We start from the raw sequence: 22569 nt of genomic DNA on the forward strand, positions 1-22569 counted from the left end.
ATCTGATCATCCATCTATTGACGTTCATTCCTTATGTGGTGTCAACCATCCTATGCATAGCCATAATGAGAGCCAGAGCTAGAGGTGAGAGAAACATACTATATACACACCATAACCTACTGTGCACAATCTCTCCGGAGCAAGCCCCCCACAAATCACATTTGAACTGGGGACCCCCCACCCTGACAAGCACTTGAGTCGAGGCATTAGATTTAGTTTGACTAGGTTCCACAGATAAATATTGTGAAAATAGCCGAACTACAAGATCACAACGCCTCGCACTGCAAGGTGTTGATAGCTTGTAGATCGAGCTTTCACAATGGTAGCCTCTTTCTTATGTAATATTTGACGATTGGCCAATTTGGTAGTAAAAAGGTCTTAAAAGTCATTTCACTTTAGAAATGTGCAGATACCCTGTATACACTTATACTGTATGTTGGTTTGTTTACTGTTAAGAAAACAATGTTGCACATTAATATAATCATCTGGGGACCCCCCCAAATCATTTGTCCGACCCCCAATTTGGGAACCACTGCTCTGATAGCTAAATCAACAGGCCACGCCCTCTGTCCTCCATCCACACCCGCTGTCCCTCCGAGTCTTAGAATCTAGGATCTTCATGCTGTTATAAACTTGTTTAGAATCTTATGGAATCCTGTGTGCTAACATACTCTTTGAATAAGCTGACTGATCCTGAAAATAATACGTTTTTGCTTAGCAATTCGTATAACTGACATTATGAACTCAAATTCTCTCTCTCTCTCTCTCTCTCTCTCTCTCTCTCTCTCTCTCTCTCTCTCTCTCTCTCTCTCTCTCTCTCTCTCTCTCTCTCTCTCTCTCTCTCTCTCTCTCTCTCTCTCTCTCTCTCTCTCTCTCTCTCAGCTGCAGCCAATGCCAGGAGAGGAGACATCAATGATGTCATAATGGAGGTAGCCGTGAAGCCAACCTGAAGTGTTGAAGGTGATAGTTCTGTCCAGTGCCTGATGGTTGTATACCGGTTCTCTGCCAAGTCCCGGAAAATACGCCCTGTGATTGGCCAGTAGTCACTTTAATTGGCAGTTGTGCCGAACGATCACCTAGGTACTGGGGTTTTGGGCTGTATTTGAATGTGACCCGCCCTCTTTTTGGTAGAAACGGCTTCTTCAATTTCAACCAATCAGAAGAAGGTATGGGCGGTCCTTGGCAGAGCATTGCCGTAGACTGTATATACGCGTCTGACAGACAGACGTCTGTGTGGAACACACAATACAAGACAATACACCAACTTGATCTCTCTCACTTATACTCACGGGCGCACGCACACATGCACATCATCCAATCAGAAGTGGTAGAAAGTAACATTTAATCAAGTGCTTTACTTAAGTACAATTTTGAGGTATTTTTAATTTACTAGAGTACTTCCAAGTGTCAATAACTTTACTTCTACTCCGCTACATAGGTTGTACTTTTGCTCCACTATAATTATTTGAAAAATGGTGTACATTTTGATATTATTACAAAACCACTTCAGACCTATATACATACATTTGAAAACTTGTGACGTGGGACCTTCTGCATGAGTAGCCTAATTTTACTTTTGGTAATTTAAGTACATTTGTACTTTTACTCAAGTACATTTTGAATACCGAACTTGTACTTGTAACAGACTATTTGTACAATAGGGTACCTTTACTTAAGTAAAAGAAATGTGAGTGCTTCTTCCATCACTTTCCAACCAGCATAGAGCTGTGTCTGCTCGTGTCCTTCTATTCTGTGAAGTTTGACTGAACGCTTCACGTTTATTTTAACGGTCTGAACATCGCACTGCTGCCGTATCATGTTGCATGTTTTAGACATTAAACTGTGTTCATCACACCGATGCATGAGTGTAGTGTGATTCTGCTGTAGGTAACAGTGGACATAATGTCATGCTTATGAAACCATGTAGACAGGAAGCTTGTTGTACGGTGAGCTGCATTGTGGTTTACATTGTGTTGCCATGTTATGCCTCCCATCTGTGTGTGTGTGTGTGTGTGTGTGTGTGTGTGTGTGTGTGTGTGTGTGTGTGTGTGTGTGTGTGCGTGCGTGCGTGCGTGCGTGCGTGCGTGCGTGCGTGCGTGCGTGTGTGTGTGTACGTGCGTCACAGTCAGGTCTGTGCCACGTTACTATTGTTTTGCTTGTTATATCACTAAGCATGTATTGCCCTGTATTTCTGTCAAATTACATATACTTAAATATGCAAGAAAGAAAGGGGGAAAAAAAGAAACACCGGCCGCTTTGGCCTGGAATGGACCAGCTGGTACAGAAGTCTACCCAAACCTCCCAATATCCACCCAAAAAGGGTGGAATCCCCCAAAACAGGATAAGAACAGGAGAAATGGAAGAACAGGAGACGTCCAGGAGATGGGGTCAAATAACTGGAGTCTTCTGGTGAGAACAGAAGGGTTGGCAGGTCTGCAATATACACACATTTAGGAGGTATCAATCCTCAAAGTAGGGTCCGACTTATCCACTTACAGTAATTCATTTTATAGTTCATATGACAGTGTTATACACAATTGCACATTGTGCTGTTTTTTAAATGTTTGAAAATGTTGAGAGTTTTGGGTACTAGAAAATGGCTGTAATGAAATGGGGACACCAGGTTGAAAGTGGCAAAAGAGCCAGTGGTGGTTCAAGAAGTGATGGTGAAAAGTAGTATATCTCTGCTGTCCGGCAGAAACCAGCTAACTCCAAAATGTTCATTTTTCAGGAAAAAAAAGTGGAGTTAGGAGGTTTTGTTCATCATTGATAAGAACAGCTGAATGGAACTCCAAGCAATCACAATGAGGTTGGAGGTCAAAAGGTGGTGGAGCCTGGAGTTAAAGGATCCAATGGAGTTAGCTGGTTTTGTCAGAAGCCCTTTTTAATGCTTTTCTTTGGTTCAATATTTTTTTTACCAACACACAGACGTAAAGGGTGCTCAATGCTGGTTCCTGCCGGACAGCAGCGATGATCGTCTTATATTTGGAACTAAAGCTATACAATACTATATGTACTGTAATGATAATGATAATGAATGTATTTAGCGCTTTTCAAAACCGTACAAAGTGATTTACAGAACAAGTTAAAACAAAGCTAAATCAAGGAAAAACACTGACTTTAGGTCCTCTGGTCGGACGTTCCAGAGCCTAGATGTCCGGACAGAAAAAGAGAGATCACCCCATAATGCGGCGAGTTTTTGAAACAACAATAGTGGTGAACACATGTGTTCAACAGTTTGTAGAAGTTCTTTGTAATTACATTTAATCTGTCTTACAAGCCTGTTCAATAACTGTTTAAAACTGTTGGGTGTGTATTTAGCCTGTCTTTCTAAAGCAACATCACTGTCACTGGAATTGACTATGGAGGGAATATTAGTGATATGAAAATGGATTCCTAAAAAAAAACATTTCTATCTAAGAACCATGCTTGTGCAGAGAAATCAGTGTTGAATTTATTTTGTGATGTAGCAACATTGTGATTAGCTTGGTGTACTTCTTAGGGTAAATACATACTTGTGACATACTGTACAGACAACCTCTGATTCTGTTTGGTGTGTCCTTCAGACATGCCAAAAAGTCATCATGATGTGGGAAATGTGAACGAGTTCAAGGGCTGCCCAATCTGATTTGTCAGCAGCTCGCTTGAACGGTGACCAACCACTCCTAGCGCGCACGCGCACGCACACGCACACGCACACGCACACGCACACACACACACACACACACACACACACACACACACACACACACATTTATTTTGCAATACTATACCTGTGAGGACATCAACATTTAGGAATGCCATTTTTATCCTAACCTTCAGCCTCAGTTAGTATATTAAGTTGCGTCTACTGCGTCTTACTTCTACTCCACTACATCTCAGAGGCAAATATTATACTTTTACTCCACTACAATTATTTGAAAACTTTAGCTAGTAACTTCGTAGATTTTGATTATTATTACAAAACATACATTAACCACTTCAGCCCTATATATACATTTGGGCCATTTGAAAATAGCTGATCTACAAGCTCACAATGTGACGCATTGTGAGCTTGTAGATCTGCTATTTTACACACACACACACACACACACACACACACACACACACACACACACACACACACACACACACACACACACACACACACACACACACACACACACACACACACACACACACACTCACACGTGATTTCTGGGGCCTGCAGAGTGCGTCTGAGAGGGCTTCAACAGTTGGACCTGTTTCAGGACATCTTGAAGGACATCTTAGTTCCACTGGGTTGGAGTTCAAGTTCAGAACAACACAATGAATAATGAGAGGAAGATGACGTAAGTTCTGTGGTGGAAAATAACTAAGTACATTTACTCAGGTACTGAACTTACTGTAAGCGCAGTTTTGACGTACATTTAATTTACTTGTCTAATTCCATTTTTTAATACTTAATACTTCTACTCCATCTCAAATATTGTACGTTTTACTCCACTATATAATTATTTGGAAACTTTAGTTACTAGTTACTTTGCAGATTTTGATTTATATTACAAAACATCCAACATTAACCAATGAACCCCTATGTTAAACTTTGGCTATTCAAAAATAGTTGTTCTAAAAGCTTACAATGTGTCAAACTTGTTCATTTGGACAAATTTGAGTAGAATATACTTTTACTTTGGTGCTGTAGTACATATTGATGCCAATAATGTACTTTTGTACTTTAAAGTAAAATTCTGAACAGAGGACTTTTACTTGAATAATTCTTCCTCCACTGGGTAGGTTTGTATACAAGCATCAGACCAGGCTGTTGGCCGAAATGAAGAGAATGATGATGATGATGAGGAGGAGGAGGAGGAGGGTAGTGTGTGTGTGTGTGTGTGTGTGTGTGTGTGTGTGTGTGTGTGTGTGTGTGTGTGTGTGTGTGTGTGTGTGTGTGTGTGTGTGTGTGTGTGTGTGTGTGTGTGTGTGTGTGTGTGTGTGTGTGTGCGTGCGTGTGCGTGCGTGTTCTCAGTCATGGTGACAGTGCACATTGACAGCTATAAAGAGTCCTCCAGGCTGTGTCGTGTCACCAGCCTGCACCATGGCACCATGGGTATTCATCATCCCCTGTCTGCTGATCTGCTGCTGCTGCTGCCACCTGACACACGGCAAGGCTTCAGGTATACCTGTCTGTCTGTCTGTCTGTCTGTCTGTCTGTCTGTCTGTCTGTCTGTCACCGTTAAAGGAGAATTTTGGACTAAGTTTTTCTTACCTTTTCTATGACGTTATGATATCTTAGGATGAATGGTACAGTAGAAAAATGTCATAACTCCATCCCCGGTCCACCACAGCTTAAAACGTGTGCGGATAGGACTTGTGTTAGATCGCATATTTTAATAGTTTTTTTTTTTTTGGGGGGGTGAGATCTGACGTTCATAGTGACAGAACACTGTCAAAAAAAACTAAGTCTCGCTAGACGAGATTGAAATCTCGAGATTTCAATCTCGTCTAGCGAGACTTAGTTTTTTTTAATTTTGGTTGCATAGTGTTCTGTCACTATGAACGTCAGATCTCACAAAAAAAAGAAGAAAAAAAGGTATTAAAATATGCGATCTAACGCAAGGCCTATCCGCGCACGTTTTAAGCTGTGGCGGACCCAGGATGGAGTTATGACATTTTTCTACTGTACCATTCATCCTAAGATATCATAACGTCATAGAAAAGGTAAGAAAAACGTAGTCCAAAATTGTCCTTTAAGTCCGTTTTAACTCATTTAGACCAGGATATAGACCCCTTAACAGACGACGTCATACTGGCTGCACGCAGCCAGTATGCGCGCAACGAAACCCATTATATCAGGTCTCGTTAGGACGCGTCTCACTAGCCAACACACACAAGAGGGGGTTGGGGTGTGCTGAAACCAGTGCACCCCGAAACAGGTTGGGAATTGATTGCGTGAAACAATCACCTGTGCGTCCAGGCTCAATGTTAGTAAACAAATAATTGGTCTATAATCTGTCATTTTTAGATTTCTTTGGCTATTCAAAAATTGCAGATCTACAAGCTCCGAGTGCCGCGCTACGAGCTTATAGATCTGCTATTTTTGAAAAAGTGTGAAGATTTGTGCAACTCTTTGAATATAATATATTTTTAAAGCAAATATGTGTAACTCAGATCTTTGCTTCTGGGGGATTCTGCAAATGTCTTCTAAATCCTAACAGTTTTCTGAAAAACGTATTTTCCTTGACCCAGATGCAAAGATTTGAGTTACAAATGTTCCCTTTAAAAAAAGATATATTTTTAGATTTAGATAGATTTTTTTAAAATAGCCAAAGTGTAACATATGGATAAAGTGGTTACACAGATGCGTTCCCGGTTTGAATGGGTTAATCTAAAAAAAAAAGAAAAGAAAAAAGGACAACAAACATTTGAAATTAACACACTCTCCTCTATGGCCTTTTGCTCGCCTACAGCCATACTGCTGTTTGACGAGTGTCTGCGAAGGTGCAGCATTTCTTTTGAATTGAACCCATTTCAATTCCTGATTTGTTTCAGCTGTGTTCAAAACTGATTGACCAATAAGATATTAAGGGACTCACAGTCTGCGAAGACCTAATGTGGCAGCATGAAGTTAACTGTGAGAACCAGGAAAATGGTCCAATGTCTATTTCTCAAATTCTGCTACACTTGTGGAGACATTTGGCCCTCGCAAGTATAGTAATACCAGTACACACACACATATACATTTAAAAATAGCGGATCTACAAGCTCACAATGCATTGTGAGCTTGTAGATCTGCTATTTTCAAAAGATTTGTATACATTTGAAAACTTGTGAAATGGGACATTCTGCATATTTGAGTACTTTCTACTTTTGGTACTTTAAGTACATTTTGATACCATTTTGTTTTACTTTTACTTGTAACAGACTACTTCTACATTGCAGTATTGATACTTTTACTGAAGTAATCAAAATGTGAGAAGGGTCTATTTAACTCAGAGAGTGTAAACATTGGCCCATAAGGGTCCATACTCTCTGAGTTAAATGTATGCTTACTCAGGATGTTCCTGTGTGACTGACTGACAGGTTGTCTTTCTGTCCTTTAGCCTATGTCTAGCTGTAACATTATATGCGTGATTTGAATTGGAGAGCTTCAGTTAAAATGGACACAGAGTGCTTATGTGTTGCAGAACAGTGGATGCATAGCCTACTGGTTTATCATTATGAGTTTAGTGAATGTATTTATTTACAAACAAAAGGCACTGAATTTTAACTACTGCACACTCCATTGCTTTATTTGTGTTTATTTTGAATGAAGATAGAAGTAGGACTGGTAGACTTGTACCTTGTGAGTAAACCTGGTTGAAATGAACTGTTGTGATGTAAGCTAGCTTTTTTATGTTGATACTGATTCAACCATTTAAACTTCATATACTTGTTTGCCCGTTCTCCCAGGGCTTTATACTAGGTTTGCTTCTTTTTCCAAACCTCTTTCTATCGAAAGTAGCTGATCCAACAAGCTTGTAGATCTGCTACTTTTGCCAGATGTTCACCCCAAAATAGAAGAAAGAAACAATTCAGGATTCCAATTCCAAAATAGCAACAAAAAAAATCTTGATCTTGTAGATCCGCTATTTTTGCTACTTTTGTGTGACATACTAGAATGACGAAGTACGGCATTAATTTACAAAAAAAGTAAAGATTTAGTGGCCCTCTCCATCATCAAAGTTACCCACCCCTGGTTTATAACCTGTACACTTGATAAAACAGACCTGTAAAGTGTACATGTGGTACACTCTTATTTCACTCTACACAATAGGCTCTATGCACAGCAGCCATATTGGAAAGATATTGGGCCTCTTCTTCCTTCACAGGTGTTACCAATGATACTAATGAAGGCTCTGTTCCATTCTGGTCAGGGTGCTGATATTGTGCATGTTGGCTCACTAGAAACACTCCATTTTGGTTCCCAAATGGCCCCTTATGGTGGGTGTGTAACTCTGAGAGTGTACAAATGGAACCAAATGGACCTGTGAGGGTCCATTTGGTTCCATTTGTACACTCTCAGAGTTATGGGGGTCCTTGAAAATAAGAGACAACTGTGCCAGACTAAATGGAACAGAGCCTTAATTAGTATTATTGGTAACACCTGTGAAGGAAGTAAGGAAGGGGCCCAATTCATTCCCAATATGGCTGCTGTGCATAGAGCCTATTGCACCCACATAATGCATCCACTTGATAGTCAAATTGGTTGTGGACACACCCCCAAGGCGCAAGTTGACCATGCGTCTTGGTGCAAAGTTCTGCAGTTAATATACTGAAGGACCCTCAGAGATAAAGGCCCGTAACGTCTGGTCTGGGGACCACCAGGGGTCCATTTGGACCCCTGGTGGTCCCCAGACCAGACGTTTAGAAACAATGCACTGAATGAAACTTAATAATGAAGACAATACGTTTCAGAGTACCAGCTGGAGGAAGACAGCCTCAGCGGCTGTGAGTCGCTACGGCAACAAGCTGGACCACAGGACCACACCCCTCACTGTACAGAAGATGGCCGCTTCAGGTACCTGTGTGTGTGTGTGTGTGTGTGTGTGTGTGTGTGTGTGTGTGTGTGTGTGTGTGTGTGTGTGTGTGTGTGTGTGTGTGTGTGTGTGTGTGTGTGTGTGTCTGTCTGTCTGTCTGTCTGTCTGTCTGTCTGTCTGTCTGTCTGTCTGTCTGTCTGTCTGTCTGTCTGTCTGTCTGTCTGTCTGTCTGTCTGTCTGTCTGTCTGTCTGTCTGTCTGTCTGTCTGTCTAAGGTAGATATACAGATGTATTGTTTATGCTTTAGGTTTAGACTCATAATGGTTTTAATGAAAGTGTTGATCAGCTGTGTGTTAACATCGGGTTGTGATTGGTGTTAATATAATGTGTTTATATTTATGTTATATGGATATATATGTATGGTTATATGTATGGTTGGTATATATGGTTATATGTATGGTTCAAAGAAGTCACTGCTGAAGCATTGCATTGCATTGCATTGCATGCATTAGCCTAATGCATGGGCTAATGCAAGGCATTGCATTAGCCTATGCTTTCTGATGATTTTATTTGTATTATTTTTTTTACATTTGGGGAGTTTTATTTCATCAGTGAATTACACATGCGTTAACAATTTGCATTGAAATGATCCATAGCCATGCCTGAGTGTTTGGTTTGCTAGGACAATACATACACATTGTGTTATTAACCCATTAAAACCGGGAAAGCATCTGTGTCATTTTAGACTTTAGCGTTGGCTGTTCAAAAATATCAGCTATATTTTTTTACATTTTTGAAAAATGTAGAAAGCATTTGTAGAATCGGCTTCAGGTCTTAAATGGGTTTTAAAGAGTAGTTCACCCAAATAATTACTTATTTTCTATCAATTACTCACCCCATGAAGCACTGAATTCATGGAGATTTTTTTTTGTCACATTCCTGAGCCAATAATTTGATAGCCTCGATCTTCAGGCTTTTATTGTTTAGTTTTGCTAAAAAAAAAAAGCCTGGACCAGCGCGTCGGTGTACCCGGTATAGGAAGTGTTTCATTTCCCCAACCAACCAGAGTGCAGTGGGCGTCGCTCGCAATGTTGTGTTGACGGGGAGATCGGTGAACCAATGGGATCACACACATTCTCTCGCCGGAGATGTTAAACCCGCCCCTCTAGGCACGAAAACAGGAGGGCTAGTGCACCCATAATAATTTGATGAATGACAGTCTCTCCGGTAGGAGACTCAAAGAGTCTCCTTTGAGTCTCCAACCGGAAACATTAGCATCTTTCTGCCGCTAATCAAATTATTGGCTTAGGAATGCGACAAAAACAAAAGAATCTCCATGAATTCAATGCTTCGTGGGGTGTGTAATTGATAGAAAATAAGTATTTTTTTTGGTGAACTACTCCTTTAATGATGTGTATGTGTTTTTTCAGACATGTGCAGTGCAGTGGTGAAGGTGTGACATGTTGGTGTGTCAACAGCCAGGGCCAGGAGATACCAGGGACTCGAACCAACAACTCTGTTCCACACTGTAAGCCCTGCCCACTTACTGAGCTCCACAATAACAGCCAGGGAGGGGAATGGACGGGAGCCTCCCAATACAATGTCTAATCCATAAGTGTTGCAATCTAAAAACATTGATACAGACTTGTTTCCCAGTCCCTAATAACAAACATTAAAAACAGCCGGTCTAACCTATCTTGTCTTAAAGAAGTACTTCACACAATCAATGACTTATTGTCTCCGCCAGGCCGAAAGGCATGGCGAGAGAGTATGTTTTACCCTCCGTCCGTCCGTCCGTCTGTCTGTCCGTCTGTCCGTCTGTCCGTCCGTCTGTGGACAGCTAATCTCTGGCACCGTTGGCTTGATCGTGGCGAAACTGTGCACACACACTCCCTGGATGCCAATTCATACCTTCTGCCCCAAAATGTTCACATGGGCTTGTTATAGCGCCACCAGGAGGCCGCTTTTGGCAAAACACCTTTTTTTACAGTACTCCTACAGAATTTGTCCAAAAGTCACGCAAATCGGTATACAGTATCTCTATAGTCATTAAACGAAGCCGGTATTTCAGATTTCTCATATTCCATCCTGATTGGCTAAAAATGTCTTCCAAAGTTTGCAGGAGTGCTCCGTTTTGAACAAAATGCCTCAAATCATGAACACAGCATGCAATTTCCGTGAAATTTTGCACGCTCATTCCCATTAGGCTGAGGAAGAACTACCATTTGAAATTTTTCAAATCAGCCTCATGGTGGCGCTATAACAGGCCGATATGTGTTTTTACCTATAATTGCACCGATCTGTGTAAAACTTTGTATGCACACTCCCTAGAGGTCAAGGAAAAACCTTTGCCCTGCATTTTTCACATCTGCCTTTTATAGCGCCACCAGGAGGCCGACTTATGTAAAACACATTATTTTATACTACTCCTTCCAATTTTATCCAAATTTCACTCAAATAGGTACACATGATCTCTATAGTCATGTGATCACGACGGATGTGTTTGATTTTTCATATTCCATACTGATTTGCTAAGATTGACATCTAAAGTTTGCATTATTGGCTTGTTTTGAACAAAATTCCGCAAATCATGAACTCACCGTCCAATTGTGCTCAAACTTTGCACGCACATTCACACTATGTTGAGGAACAAATGCCATCCTTTTAACATTGGACTGTTATAGCGCCACCAACAGGTCTAATTTAGCGAAAAAACATGTTTTTAACTAAATGCCTCAAATCATGAATGCAGTCAGAGTCCGATTGTCGTGCAAGGCCTAAGAAGAAATGGCACCCTTTTCACGTTGGCCTATTATAGCGCCACCAGTAGGCCACAATAGCCTACCTGACCTGGAGGAGACCTGTGCTCCGAGGAGCACTTTTTCTAGTTTTCAATCAATTACACACCCCATGAAGCCTTGAATTCACAGAGATTTTTTGTTTTTGTTGCATTCCAATAATTCAATTCAATTGGCTTAGGAATGTGACAAATACAAATTCAAGGCTTCATGGGATGTGCAATTGATTGAAAATAAGTCATTTTTTGGAACTACTCCTTTAAGCTAATTTGTAATCGACTGCAGAACTGATTTCTATTGTGCGACAGCGTACAGTAAATACATAAATGTTCTCATTCTCTTACGTTTTCATCCTGTCTCTCATTCACTCCATTGCTTTACCTCTCTCCAGTGGTGTAAAGTAACTAAGTGCTGTAAGTACATTTACTCAAGTACTGTACTTAAGTCCAATTTTCAATACTTTTACTTCTACTCCACTACATCTCAAAGGCAAATATTATACTTTTACTCGACTACAATTATTTGAAAACTTTAGTTACTAGTAACCATTTCAGCCCTATATACATTTCGGCCGTTTGAAAATAGCCGATCTACAAGCTCACAATGCGTCGAGATGCGACACATTGTGAGCTTGTAGATCTGCTATTTTCCAAATTCCAAATTTAACAATTGTGAAACGGGACATTCTGCATAATGAGTACTTTCTACTTTTGGTACTTTAAGTACATTTTTGTAGCAAGTGTACTTTAAGTACATTTTGAATTCCAGGCTTTACCTTGTAACAGAGTATTTCTGCATTGCAGTATCGATACCGATATTAGTACTTTTACTTAAGTAAACAATGTGAGTACTTTTTCCCCACCACTGCCTCTCTCTCTACCTTCCAGGTCTGTCTTTCTGCAGGCAGCAGAGACAGACAGGGTTGTCTGAGGGCTCTGGCTCCGGCGCAGGGCTCCCAGAATGCCGGCTGTCAGGGGAGTTCGAAGCCATCCAGTGTGATCCCGCTAAGGGCCAGTGCTGGTGTGTGGACCTGGAGGGCATGGAGCTCTACGGAACCAGACAGAACGGCAGGCCTGCAAACTGTACGATAAACACTCATAATATGCTACTTATTATTTTATTTTTTGTACCTATACTTTGTATCCCACGATAGGATAGTCTGACAGGAAATGGGGAGAGAGATGAGGAGTGACATGCAGCAAAGGTCGTCGGGATCGGGACTCGAACCCTTGACGCGCTGTCAGGCTGCTTTGGAGCCTAGGTGCCTGAACCGCTACGCCAGCGGTCCAGGCCTCGATTGGCTATTTTCAACAGAAGGTTTACCCACAAAACGGATGCTGGGGTTTAAGTGGTTAAAGGTTGTGAGCTTGTAGAACTGTTATATTCCAAACTTTAAAAAAATAAACAAATGGAAATATTTTAACACAAATCTTGTATGGGGGTCCCTGGCACAAAATATTGTTCAGCTGGGGGTCTGCGGCCAAATATACACATTTGAGGGTTGACATGAAACGGTTTGAGAACAACTGTGTTACATAGCGAAAATAACGAGTTTCACCTTTGACATGCGTGATATAAGGACACAGAGTTGATGTAGTTAATACGCTATTCAAAATGGTGTTACAAATCATCTGTAAAAACAAACTGATAGATTCACAAGGCCTTTGATTGGCTGAACTTTGACCCTGCAGGTCCTGGAAGCTGTGAAGTGCGAGCGCGACGTTTCCTCCACAGCAATAGGGGGCAGTCTCCTCCTCAGTGCACAGAGGATGGCAGCTTCCTACCGGTGCAGTGCAAGTTCATCAACACCACAGACAGAATGGAACTGGACCTGCTAAACTCCTTCCACAGGTTAACACACATTCATAACATTCAACTTATTTTTGTTAGACAATCCAAGTTCAATTGAAAATTGATTGAAAATCTAAATTGTCGGTGCATTCATTGGCTTCGCTGATAAAATAACGATTTTGCTGTAGCCTATCTCAAATTGAAATATCTGCATGCAGAAATATCTGCATATGCACGTTCCAATAGTTTCAATTTCCATTGAATGTTTGATCAAAACAAAACCTGGTGTCCCTATTCCTTTGCCAGAAGAACTAAATAAAAGCAAACACTCATTAAATGCCATTTTGACTATGCTTGTGCCTCTTGGTTCTCCAACATCTCAATGTCACTAAAAACTAAGCTTCAGACCTCCCAAAACAACTACTTCTCGGCATTAGGCCCATAATCGAAAGGAGTGTCATTCACTGCCGTTGTTTTTCCTTTTTCTCCTTTGTATAGATACACAATAGGCTCTATGCACAGCAGCCATATTGGGAATGAATTGGGCCCCTTCTTTACTTCCTTCACAGGTGTTACCAATGATACTAATTAAGGCTCTGTTCCATTTAGTGTGGCATAGTGGTTGTCTTATTTTCAAGGACCCCCATAACTCTGAGAGTGTACAAATGGAACCAAATGGACCCGTGGTTCCATTTGTACACCCTCAGAGTTACACACCCACCATAAGGGGCCATTTGGGAACCAAAATGGAGTGTTTCTAGTGAGCCAACATGCACAATATCAGCACCCTGACCAGAATGGAACAGAGCCTTCATTAGTATCATTGGTAACACCTGTGAAGGAAGTAAGAAGAGGCCCAATTTCATTCCAATATGGCTGCTGTGCATAGAGCCTATTAAATGGCAAATATGCTTTGAACCCAGAGTTGACACTTACAGCTATAGCTCTAGATTAACCTTTTTACAAATGATTTCCCGGACATGAAAAACAAGGAATTAAGAGAATCACTACCAACAACAAAAAAACTAGCAAGTGATAAATAAATGCGTCTGTCTCTGTGTTTGTGTCTGTGCGCGTGTGCATACGTGCGTCTGTGTGCATGCGTCTGCGTGCGTGTGCACGCGCGTTTTGTGTGTGTCTGTGTGCGTAGGTTCCCAGAGGCCTTTGAGACTTTCAGCAATTTCAGGGGAGCTTTCCCTTCCGTGTCGTCCTATTGTTACTGTTCTGATAGCAGAGGCAGAGAGCTGGTCAATACAGGTACACACACACACACACACACACACACACACACACACACACACACACACACACACACACACACACACACACACACACACACACACACACACAACAACACATATTATAATCTTACTTAGAATGCAATATAAATAGGCCTACAGTATTACAGCATACTATATATATATATATATATATATATATATATATATATATATATATATATATATATATATATATATATATATATATATATATACACAGTATTGCTTATACGACGCTATAAAGTATTTAATGATGACTTATATGGTCAAGTATACATTATAATCACTGTATTGTTACAGTTATAAGCACTCATGAATATGCATAATGTTTTAGAAGATAACACATTATAAAGCGTTTTATAATACAGCTCTAGAGTTGTTCGATATATTCCATGATGTGTAACATTGTGTAGTGGTATCATTGTGTAGGTGATGTGTAACATTGTGTGGTGGTCAGTGGTGGAACTAGGCTACATTTACTTAAGTACTTTACATAAGTACAATTTTGAGGTGTACTTTGAGTATTTCCAATTTCCAATACTTTTCTCCTACTCCACTACATCTCAGAGGCAATTTTTGTACTTTTACTCCACTACAATTATTTGAAAACTTCAGTTACTAGTTACTTTGCGGATTTTGATTATTATCACAAAACATACATTAACCTCTTCAGCCCTATACATATTTTGGCCATTTGAAAAAAATGTCGATCTACAAGCTCACAATGCGTGCATTGTTAGCATGTAGATCTGCTATTTTCAAAAGATTTTGAACTTGTGAAATGGGACATTCTGCACAATGACTACTTTTACTTACTTACTTACTTTGAGTACATTTTGATACCAATACTTTTGTACTTTTATTCAAGTACATTTTTGAATTCCAGACTTTTACTTGTAACAGAGTATGTGTATATTGATACTTTTACTCAAGTAAAACATAGTTTAGAGTACTTTCTTCCCACCACTGTCATTGTGTAGGTGTTGAGTTGCTGCTGTCAGAGGTGTACGACACAGCGTTTAAAGGAGTGAGGTCCGGTCCGTCCTTCTCTCAGACCAACATCTACCGGGTCCTACAGAGGAGACTGCTGGCGCTCAGACTGGCCTTGACCGGACTCTTCAGATGTAAGGCTCTACTACACTGTTTTAACCCTTTAAGACTAGGAACGCATCATGTGTGCCATTTTATGATTGCTTTGGGCTATTCAAAAATAGCAGATCTATACAAGCACTCGGTGCCGCGCTATGAGCTTGTATAGATCAGCTATTTTTTGAAACATTTTGAACGTTTGTGCAAATAGAAAATATATTTTTTCACGATTTTTCAAAAATAGCAGATATACAAGCCCGTAGCGCGGCACTCGTTGCCGCGGTATGAGCTTGTATATCTGCTATTTTTGAATAGCCAAAGAAACCTAAAGTGACACAGATGCGTTCCAGGTCTTAATGGGTTAATTCCAAGGACCCCACTTTGATGGCCTCGGACCCCTCAATGTTTGTTTTACCCTGAGTGCGTGCAAATGGAACCAACAGGCCTGTAAGAGTCCATTTGGTTCCATTTGTACACTCTCAAAGTTACAGACCTGTAAGGGTCCTGTTGGACCCCTGGTGGTCCCCGGACCCGGTTATAATATGACATAAAGTCTTGACATTATTATTGTATAAGGCAGCTCTTGCTCTAATTGGCTATTGGAAGCAGTAAGCACTGGTTTAAACTGGAACATGTGAAGGAAATCCCTCCCAGAGCCATACATTTTCCCACAGTAAAATTCTTCCTTTTTCCTCCTCATTATTATTTCTTCCTTGATGTTTCCTAGGTCCTATACAGCATTGGTTCTCAAAGTGGGTCCTTGGGGGGTTCTAGAGGGTTCCCAGCAAAATAATATTAACCACTTCATTCATTCGTTGGCTATTCAAAAATAGCAGATATACAAGCTCACAGCGTGTCACTTCATATCGTGCTGCGAGCTTGTACATCTTTGATAAATCTTGAAAGTGAAAATGTTTAATATTTTTTTTATTGTTAACACAAATCTTCTCTTCTGGGGGTCCCTGGCACAAAACCTTTTCAGATGGGGGTCCGCGACCAAATATATATCAATTTGGGGGTCCTTGTCACGAAAACATTGGAAAACTACTGCTACAGTCATTAGTATATACAGTCGTTCCTTGTTGTTTCCTAGATTATTTGTTCCTTATCGTTTCCTAGATTCTACAGTCATTGTTCCTTGTTGTTTGCTAGGTCCTACGGCGTGCGAGCAGCAGAGGCAGGCAGCAGAGCAGGTGTCCAGCGGTTATGTTCCACAGTGCGAGTCCAGTGGGGTGTATTCTCCCAGACAGTGCCAGACGGGAGGCCAGTGCTGGTGTGTGGACCCTACAGGCACAGAGCTCTCTGGATCACGGCAGCATGGAGATACTGTGGTCTGCAGTGAGTATACCATTCACCTCACTGTGGTCTGCAGTGAGTATACCATTCACCTCACTGTGGTCTGCAGTGAGTACCATTCACATCACTGTGGTCTGCAGTGAGTATACCATTCACCTCACTGTGGTCTGCAGTGAGTACCATTCACATCACTGTGGTCTGCAGTGAGTATACCATTCACATCACTGTGGTCTGCAGTGACTCACTGCAGACCACAGTGATGTGAATGGTATACTCACTGCAGACCACAGTGATGTGAATGGTACTCACTGCAGACCACAGTGAGGTGAATGGTATACTCACTGCCAGTGAGTACCATTCACCTCACTGTGGTCTGCAGTGAGTTCCATTCACCTCACTGTGGTCTGCATTGAGTACCATTCACATACTGTCACTCACTAGTTTTGTGTTCAAAGACAAAGATAACACAGCTTTGGGGAATGGAATTCAGCTTTAATGTTCCAAACTTTATTTCCGCAACAAATAACGTGTCAACCTATCGGTCTTCTTAGTAGCAAGCCTGCAAGCTCAAAACATTGTTATTTGCTGCTGTTGGGAATAAAGTGTGGAACATTAAAAGTGAGTTGCGAGCCCTTTCATTTACACTACTTTTATGTGACACTCTAGTATGACCATAAATTAAATAAAGTCAACACTGCAATATGTACCTCTTATTGTGTGTGTGTGTGTGTGTGTGTGTGTGTGTGTGTGTGTGTGTGTGTGTGTGTGTGTGTGTGTGTGTGTGTGTGTGTGTGTGTGTGTGTGTGTGTGTGTGTGTGTGTGTGTGTGTGTGTGTGTGTGTGTGTGTGTGTGAGAGAGAGAGAGAGAGAGAGAGAGAGAGAGAATGTATTTATCATCATCATCATGAGTTGATGAGTGTGTTTATATTGTGGTCATATGCTATCAGTGGTGTAAAGTAACTTACATACAAGTACATTTACTCAAATAATGTATTTAAGTAAAATGTTGAGGTACTTTTACTTTACTGGAGTATTTCCAATTGTCTATACTTTTACTTCTACTCCACTACATCTCCGAGACAAATATTGTACTTTTACTCCACTACAATTATTTGAAAACTTTAGTTACTATTACTTTGCAGATATAAATTATTATATTATAAAACATACATTAACCACTTCAGCCCTATTTTGTATACCTAGTAGGCTATTTGAAAATGGCAGATCTACAAGCTCACAGCATGTCGCATCACGACGCGTTGTGAGCTTGTAGATCTGCTATTTTCAAACATTTTAGTACTTTTACTTTTGGTACTTTAAGTACATTTTGATACCAATTTTACCAAGTACATTTTTGAATTCTGGGCTTTTACGTGTAACAGAGTAATTCTACGGTGCAGTATTGATTTGTTTCATTTAAGTAAAACATGTGAGTACTTGTTCCACCACTGTATGCTTTATCTAGATGCAGGTACGGCATCGTGTCCGGCTCAGAGGCGTGCTGCTCTCTCCAGGCTGTTCTCTGGTCCAGTGGAACCACCCAGCACCTCCTCCTCTCCCTCCACTGGCCTCCCAGCCTCCTCTCACCCTCACAGCTCCTGCACTGAGCTCCTCCAGCCCGTCAAGGAGCTCCTTCTCCACATGAAGCAGGAGGAGGAGGAGGAGGAGGCCTTCCTGACCCGGCTGGCTGAGGTCCTCCACGGCCTGTTCCCCTCCGTGGGCCTGGCCCTACAGGCTCTGTCCCTGTCCTCCTCCTCCTCCCCGCAACGCCTCCAGGAGAACCTGTTCGGAGGCAAGTTCCTGAAGAACGCTGCAGGTTCGTGTGTAGTTTTCATTATTGTTCATAAGTTATTTTTATTTTTTTTATCAGCTATTTTCACTATTTTTGAAGATTTTTGTGCTTAACCCATTTAGACCGGGAACGCATCTCTGTGTCATTTTTAGATTTCTTTGGGCTATTCAAAATATAGCAGATATGCAAGCTCACAAAAAAAAGCTAACAAAAAAGCTCACAAAAAAGCTCACAAAAAAAATAGCGCGGCACCGAGTGCCGCACTATTTTTTTTTATGTATTTGGCCGTGGACCCCCATCTAAAAATATTTTGTTCCAGAGACCCCCAGAAGTTGTAACAGAGTTAAAAATGTTCGCTTTCAAAATACATACATTAAAAAAAATAGTGCAGCGCTATGATATAGCATATCTGCTTTTTTTTTTTTTTAATCTTGATTTTTTTTTGCAAATCTTTGAATATATATATTTTTAAAGCGGACATTTGTAACTCAAATCTTGGCTTCTGGGGGGTCCCTGGAAAAAAAACATTTTGAGATGGGGGTACACGGCCAAATATATATGTATAAATGTTTTCTAAATCAACATTATGTTGCTATATCAGTGGTGCTTCAACTTTTCCATGTAAAGGACCCCCAAAATGATATGTTGGCTGCGGACCCCCATCTCAAAATATGTTGTTCCAGGGACCCCCAGATTAGAAGCACAGATCGGAGTAAAAAAAAATGCTTTAAAACATAAATATTATATTCAAAGATTTGCACAAAATTGTTCACGATAAAACATTTTTTTGCAGATCTACAACTTGTAGATCTGCTATTTTTTAATAGCCAAAGAATTCTTAAAATGACACAGATGTGTTCCCGGTCTTAAAGGGTTAACAGTTAACACAGCTTAAAACTGGCACCAACATATCAGAATTCATATCCATCCAAAATGTTAGGCATACTGTATGTGTGAAATATTGCCAAAGAGTTTTGTAAAACACTCAATATCGTTTTAGTTGGACATTTTTAAAGCCTCGTTTTTATCACAATGTTTTGTCAATTCTAGGTGTTAGATAGTAATTATATCCCATTAAAACCGGGAAAGCATCTGTGTCATTTTAGATTTTTGCGTAGGCTATTCAAAAATAGCAGATCTACAAGCTCCGATGTACAAGCTGTGAGCTTGAAAGTGTGAGAACTGCTGATTTAGAAGGCATTTGTAGAATCGGCCTCGGGTCTTGATGGGTTAACTAACTATTAGAACCTTGGGCCGTAGACTTGAACTTCAGCGGGACGGTGGGAGACAGAGGAGCGTTGGGTCAGCCGGCTGTGAGTGAGGAGAGGAAGGAGCTGAGAGGGAAGAACACACAGCTGGTGAGGCTGGTCAGCAGGACTCTAGAAGACCCGGGCTTCCTCCATGCTCTGAGACGCACACTGCTGGGCCTGAGCAGCACACACTCTGCCTCTCTGGAACAGGTAACACACATAATAATAATAATGAATAGGCTCTATGCACAGCAGCCATATTGGAAAGAAATTAGGCCTCTTCCTTACTTCCTTCACAGGTGTTACCAATGATACTAATGAAGGCTCTGTTCCATTCTGGTCAGGGTGCTGATATCATGCATGTTGGCTCACTAGAAACACTCCATTTTGGTTCCCAAATGGCCCCTTATGGTGGGTGTGTAACTCTGACTCAGAGTTATGGGGGTCCTTGAAAGCTACACTGAATGGAACAGAGCCTTAATTAGTATTATTGATAACACCTGTGAAGGAAGTAAGGAAGGGGCCCAATTCATTCCCAATATGGCTGCTGTGCATAGAGCCTATTGCATTTTTCTGGCGCTTTCCTAAGTACTGAGTACTCAAACTCACTCAAAGCGCTTTACAATGGTTCATTCATTCATACATTGGGAGGTGAAGCGGCGAACAGTCAACGCCAGCGTCCTCACTTCCTCCATTCACACTGCAATGGTGGTAAGCTATCACCGAACGACTCATCGGAGGCAATGTAGGGTTCGGTGTCTTGCCCAAGGACACTTTGACATGTGGACAGGAGGAGTCGGGATTCGAAGCGGCGACCAACCGATCATTGGACGACCTGCTCTACCTCCTGAGCTGCAGCCGCCCTAAACATAGACATTACATTACATTACATTACATTACAGTCATTTAGCAGACGCTTTTATCCAAAGCGAATTACAATAAGTCCATTCAACATACTGTAGGTAGGGAACGAAACTACTAATCACCAGAAGCATTAAGTGCATTCTCTTCTAAAACAAGCAACCAAGAGTATACCTAGCGCTAAAGTAAAAGTGCAATATATCAGCTACCTACTTTCTTAAACAGATGAGACAAAATAGGAAAATCAAATGAGCAAGAGCTAAAACAAATAAGTGTATCGAATAAACAAGATCCAATAAAACAATAAAACAAGAGTTTGTACAACTAGTTAACAACAAGTAGGCAAGGTGAATGTAGGAAGTGAGACAATATTAGACTTTTTAAATATAATCTATTATGGTGCCATCTATTTTATAATATTTTTAACAATATTTCTTAGGCTTTTCTGCCTTTATTTCCATAGTATAGTGGAGAGTTCACAGGAAACGGAGAGAGAGACACAGGGAGTGACACGCAGCAAAGGCCGCCAAGCTCGGGACTCGACCCCACGACTCGCTGTCAGGCTACATTAGAGCCTATGGGCCCTATCTTGCGCGCCGGCCTAACCCTTATCCCTAAACTTATTAGCCATATTTTACTTTGTTCAACTTACTAGCCGATGTACATCGACACGTTGTGAGCCTGTAGATCGTCTATTTTAACTGCCAAGTTGCCATCTATTAACGTCAACGTTAACGTCATTGATATTTTAGTGCTTTCAACTGCACTGCTTTGACATTTTAAATGCAGTTGCTACTTTTAAATCCCACTCTGTTCGCCCAAAAAAATCTGCCTTTCTCTGCTAAGGACTGTCATGATTTTTTCCTATTTTTTGGTGAATAAGGTTGCCAGTATTATGTCAGGCATTACACCCTCCACCTCCATCCCACCTCCATGCCGCCAGTCTAATTATTTTACACCCATTTCCCTCCATGACCTAACAGAGCTTGGACGTGAGTTTGGACGCCTCGCTACCAAGTAATTATCGGCCCATCTCTAAGTTCACTTTTATGTCAAATATTTTAGATGTTTTAAATGAACACCACCATCCAGTCTGGCTTTTGCCAACACTCCATGGAGGCTGCTCTTTTCTCAAGTAATTTATTGATGTCTGCCGACTCTGGTAAATGCTCCATTCTTGTGCTAGATGGACTTCATGAGATCTCTCTGTGAGAAGTGCTAAATCAAATGTACTTACTTACGTGTAACACCTGAGATTCCAACCTGAGTTTGGGAAACCAAACATCTACCACTAGGGCAAGAGGGAAGATAGGATTTTTAGCTTCAGGCTGAGCTACTCTACTACACATAGCACATCATAGAATAGAATAGAATAGAAAACGATACAATTCAATAGCAAAGCATAAAATACAGAATACAATACAATACAATACAATAGCACAGAATAGAATAGAATATGCATTTTGCCTCATTGTTATGGTTCAATAAAAACATAATAAATAAATCATTGTCTTCGCTCCAGGTATTGACTCCAGTGCTGCGGTCGTGCTCCGGCGGGAACGCGGCCATGTTTGTGCCAAGCTGCACGCCAGGCGGTCAGTACCAGGAAGTCCAGTGCGACGGCGCGCAGTGCTGGTGTGTGGACCCACACACTGGCCAGGAGGTGGCGACGTCCCGAACCACGGGCCACAGACCTGTCCGCTGTCCGTCCCGGTGCGAGACAGAGAGAGCACAGGCCCTGAGGGTGAAGAGCAGCATGGCCGCCGGAGCCGAACTCCATGTCCCAGCATGCTCGGAGGACGGAAGCTTCCTGCCCATGCAGTGTGTGGGGGCCAGCTGTTTCTGTGTGGACAGGACGGGCAACAGGACGACCGATCTGACAGCAGGGGGCGCTCTCACCTGTGAGTCACAACATT

General features: G+C 41.3%; 1 protein-coding gene across 1 annotated transcript in view; it reads left to right on the forward strand.

The window, feature by feature from the left end:
- Window positions 1-5077: 5077 nt before the first annotated feature.
- tg (thyroglobulin) overlaps window positions 5078-22569 on the forward strand; it is a gene marked incomplete at its 5' end in the record, with an annotated part of 78761 nt that continues 61269 nt past the window's right edge. The window contains 11 exons of the mRNA XM_084053243.1: window positions 5078-5156; window positions 8437-8539; window positions 9928-10025; window positions 12183-12377; window positions 12987-13146; window positions 14237-14343; window positions 15347-15490; window positions 16608-16793; window positions 18216-18566; window positions 19803-20002; window positions 22176-22554. Of these exons, the coding sequence (XP_083909369.1) occupies window positions 5078-5156; window positions 8437-8539; window positions 9928-10025; window positions 12183-12377; window positions 12987-13146; window positions 14237-14343; window positions 15347-15490; window positions 16608-16793; window positions 18216-18566; window positions 19803-20002; window positions 22176-22554 (2002 nt within the window). The remainder of the gene's footprint in view (window positions 5157-8436; window positions 8540-9927; window positions 10026-12182; window positions 12378-12986; window positions 13147-14236; window positions 14344-15346; window positions 15491-16607; window positions 16794-18215; window positions 18567-19802; window positions 20003-22175; window positions 22555-22569) is intronic.

Source organism: Gymnoscopelus microlampas (genome assembly GCF_963454915.1).
Source record: "Gymnoscopelus microlampas genome assembly, chromosome: 3".
Lineage (NCBI taxonomy): Eukaryota > Metazoa > Chordata > Actinopteri > Myctophiformes > Myctophidae > Gymnoscopelus > Gymnoscopelus microlampas.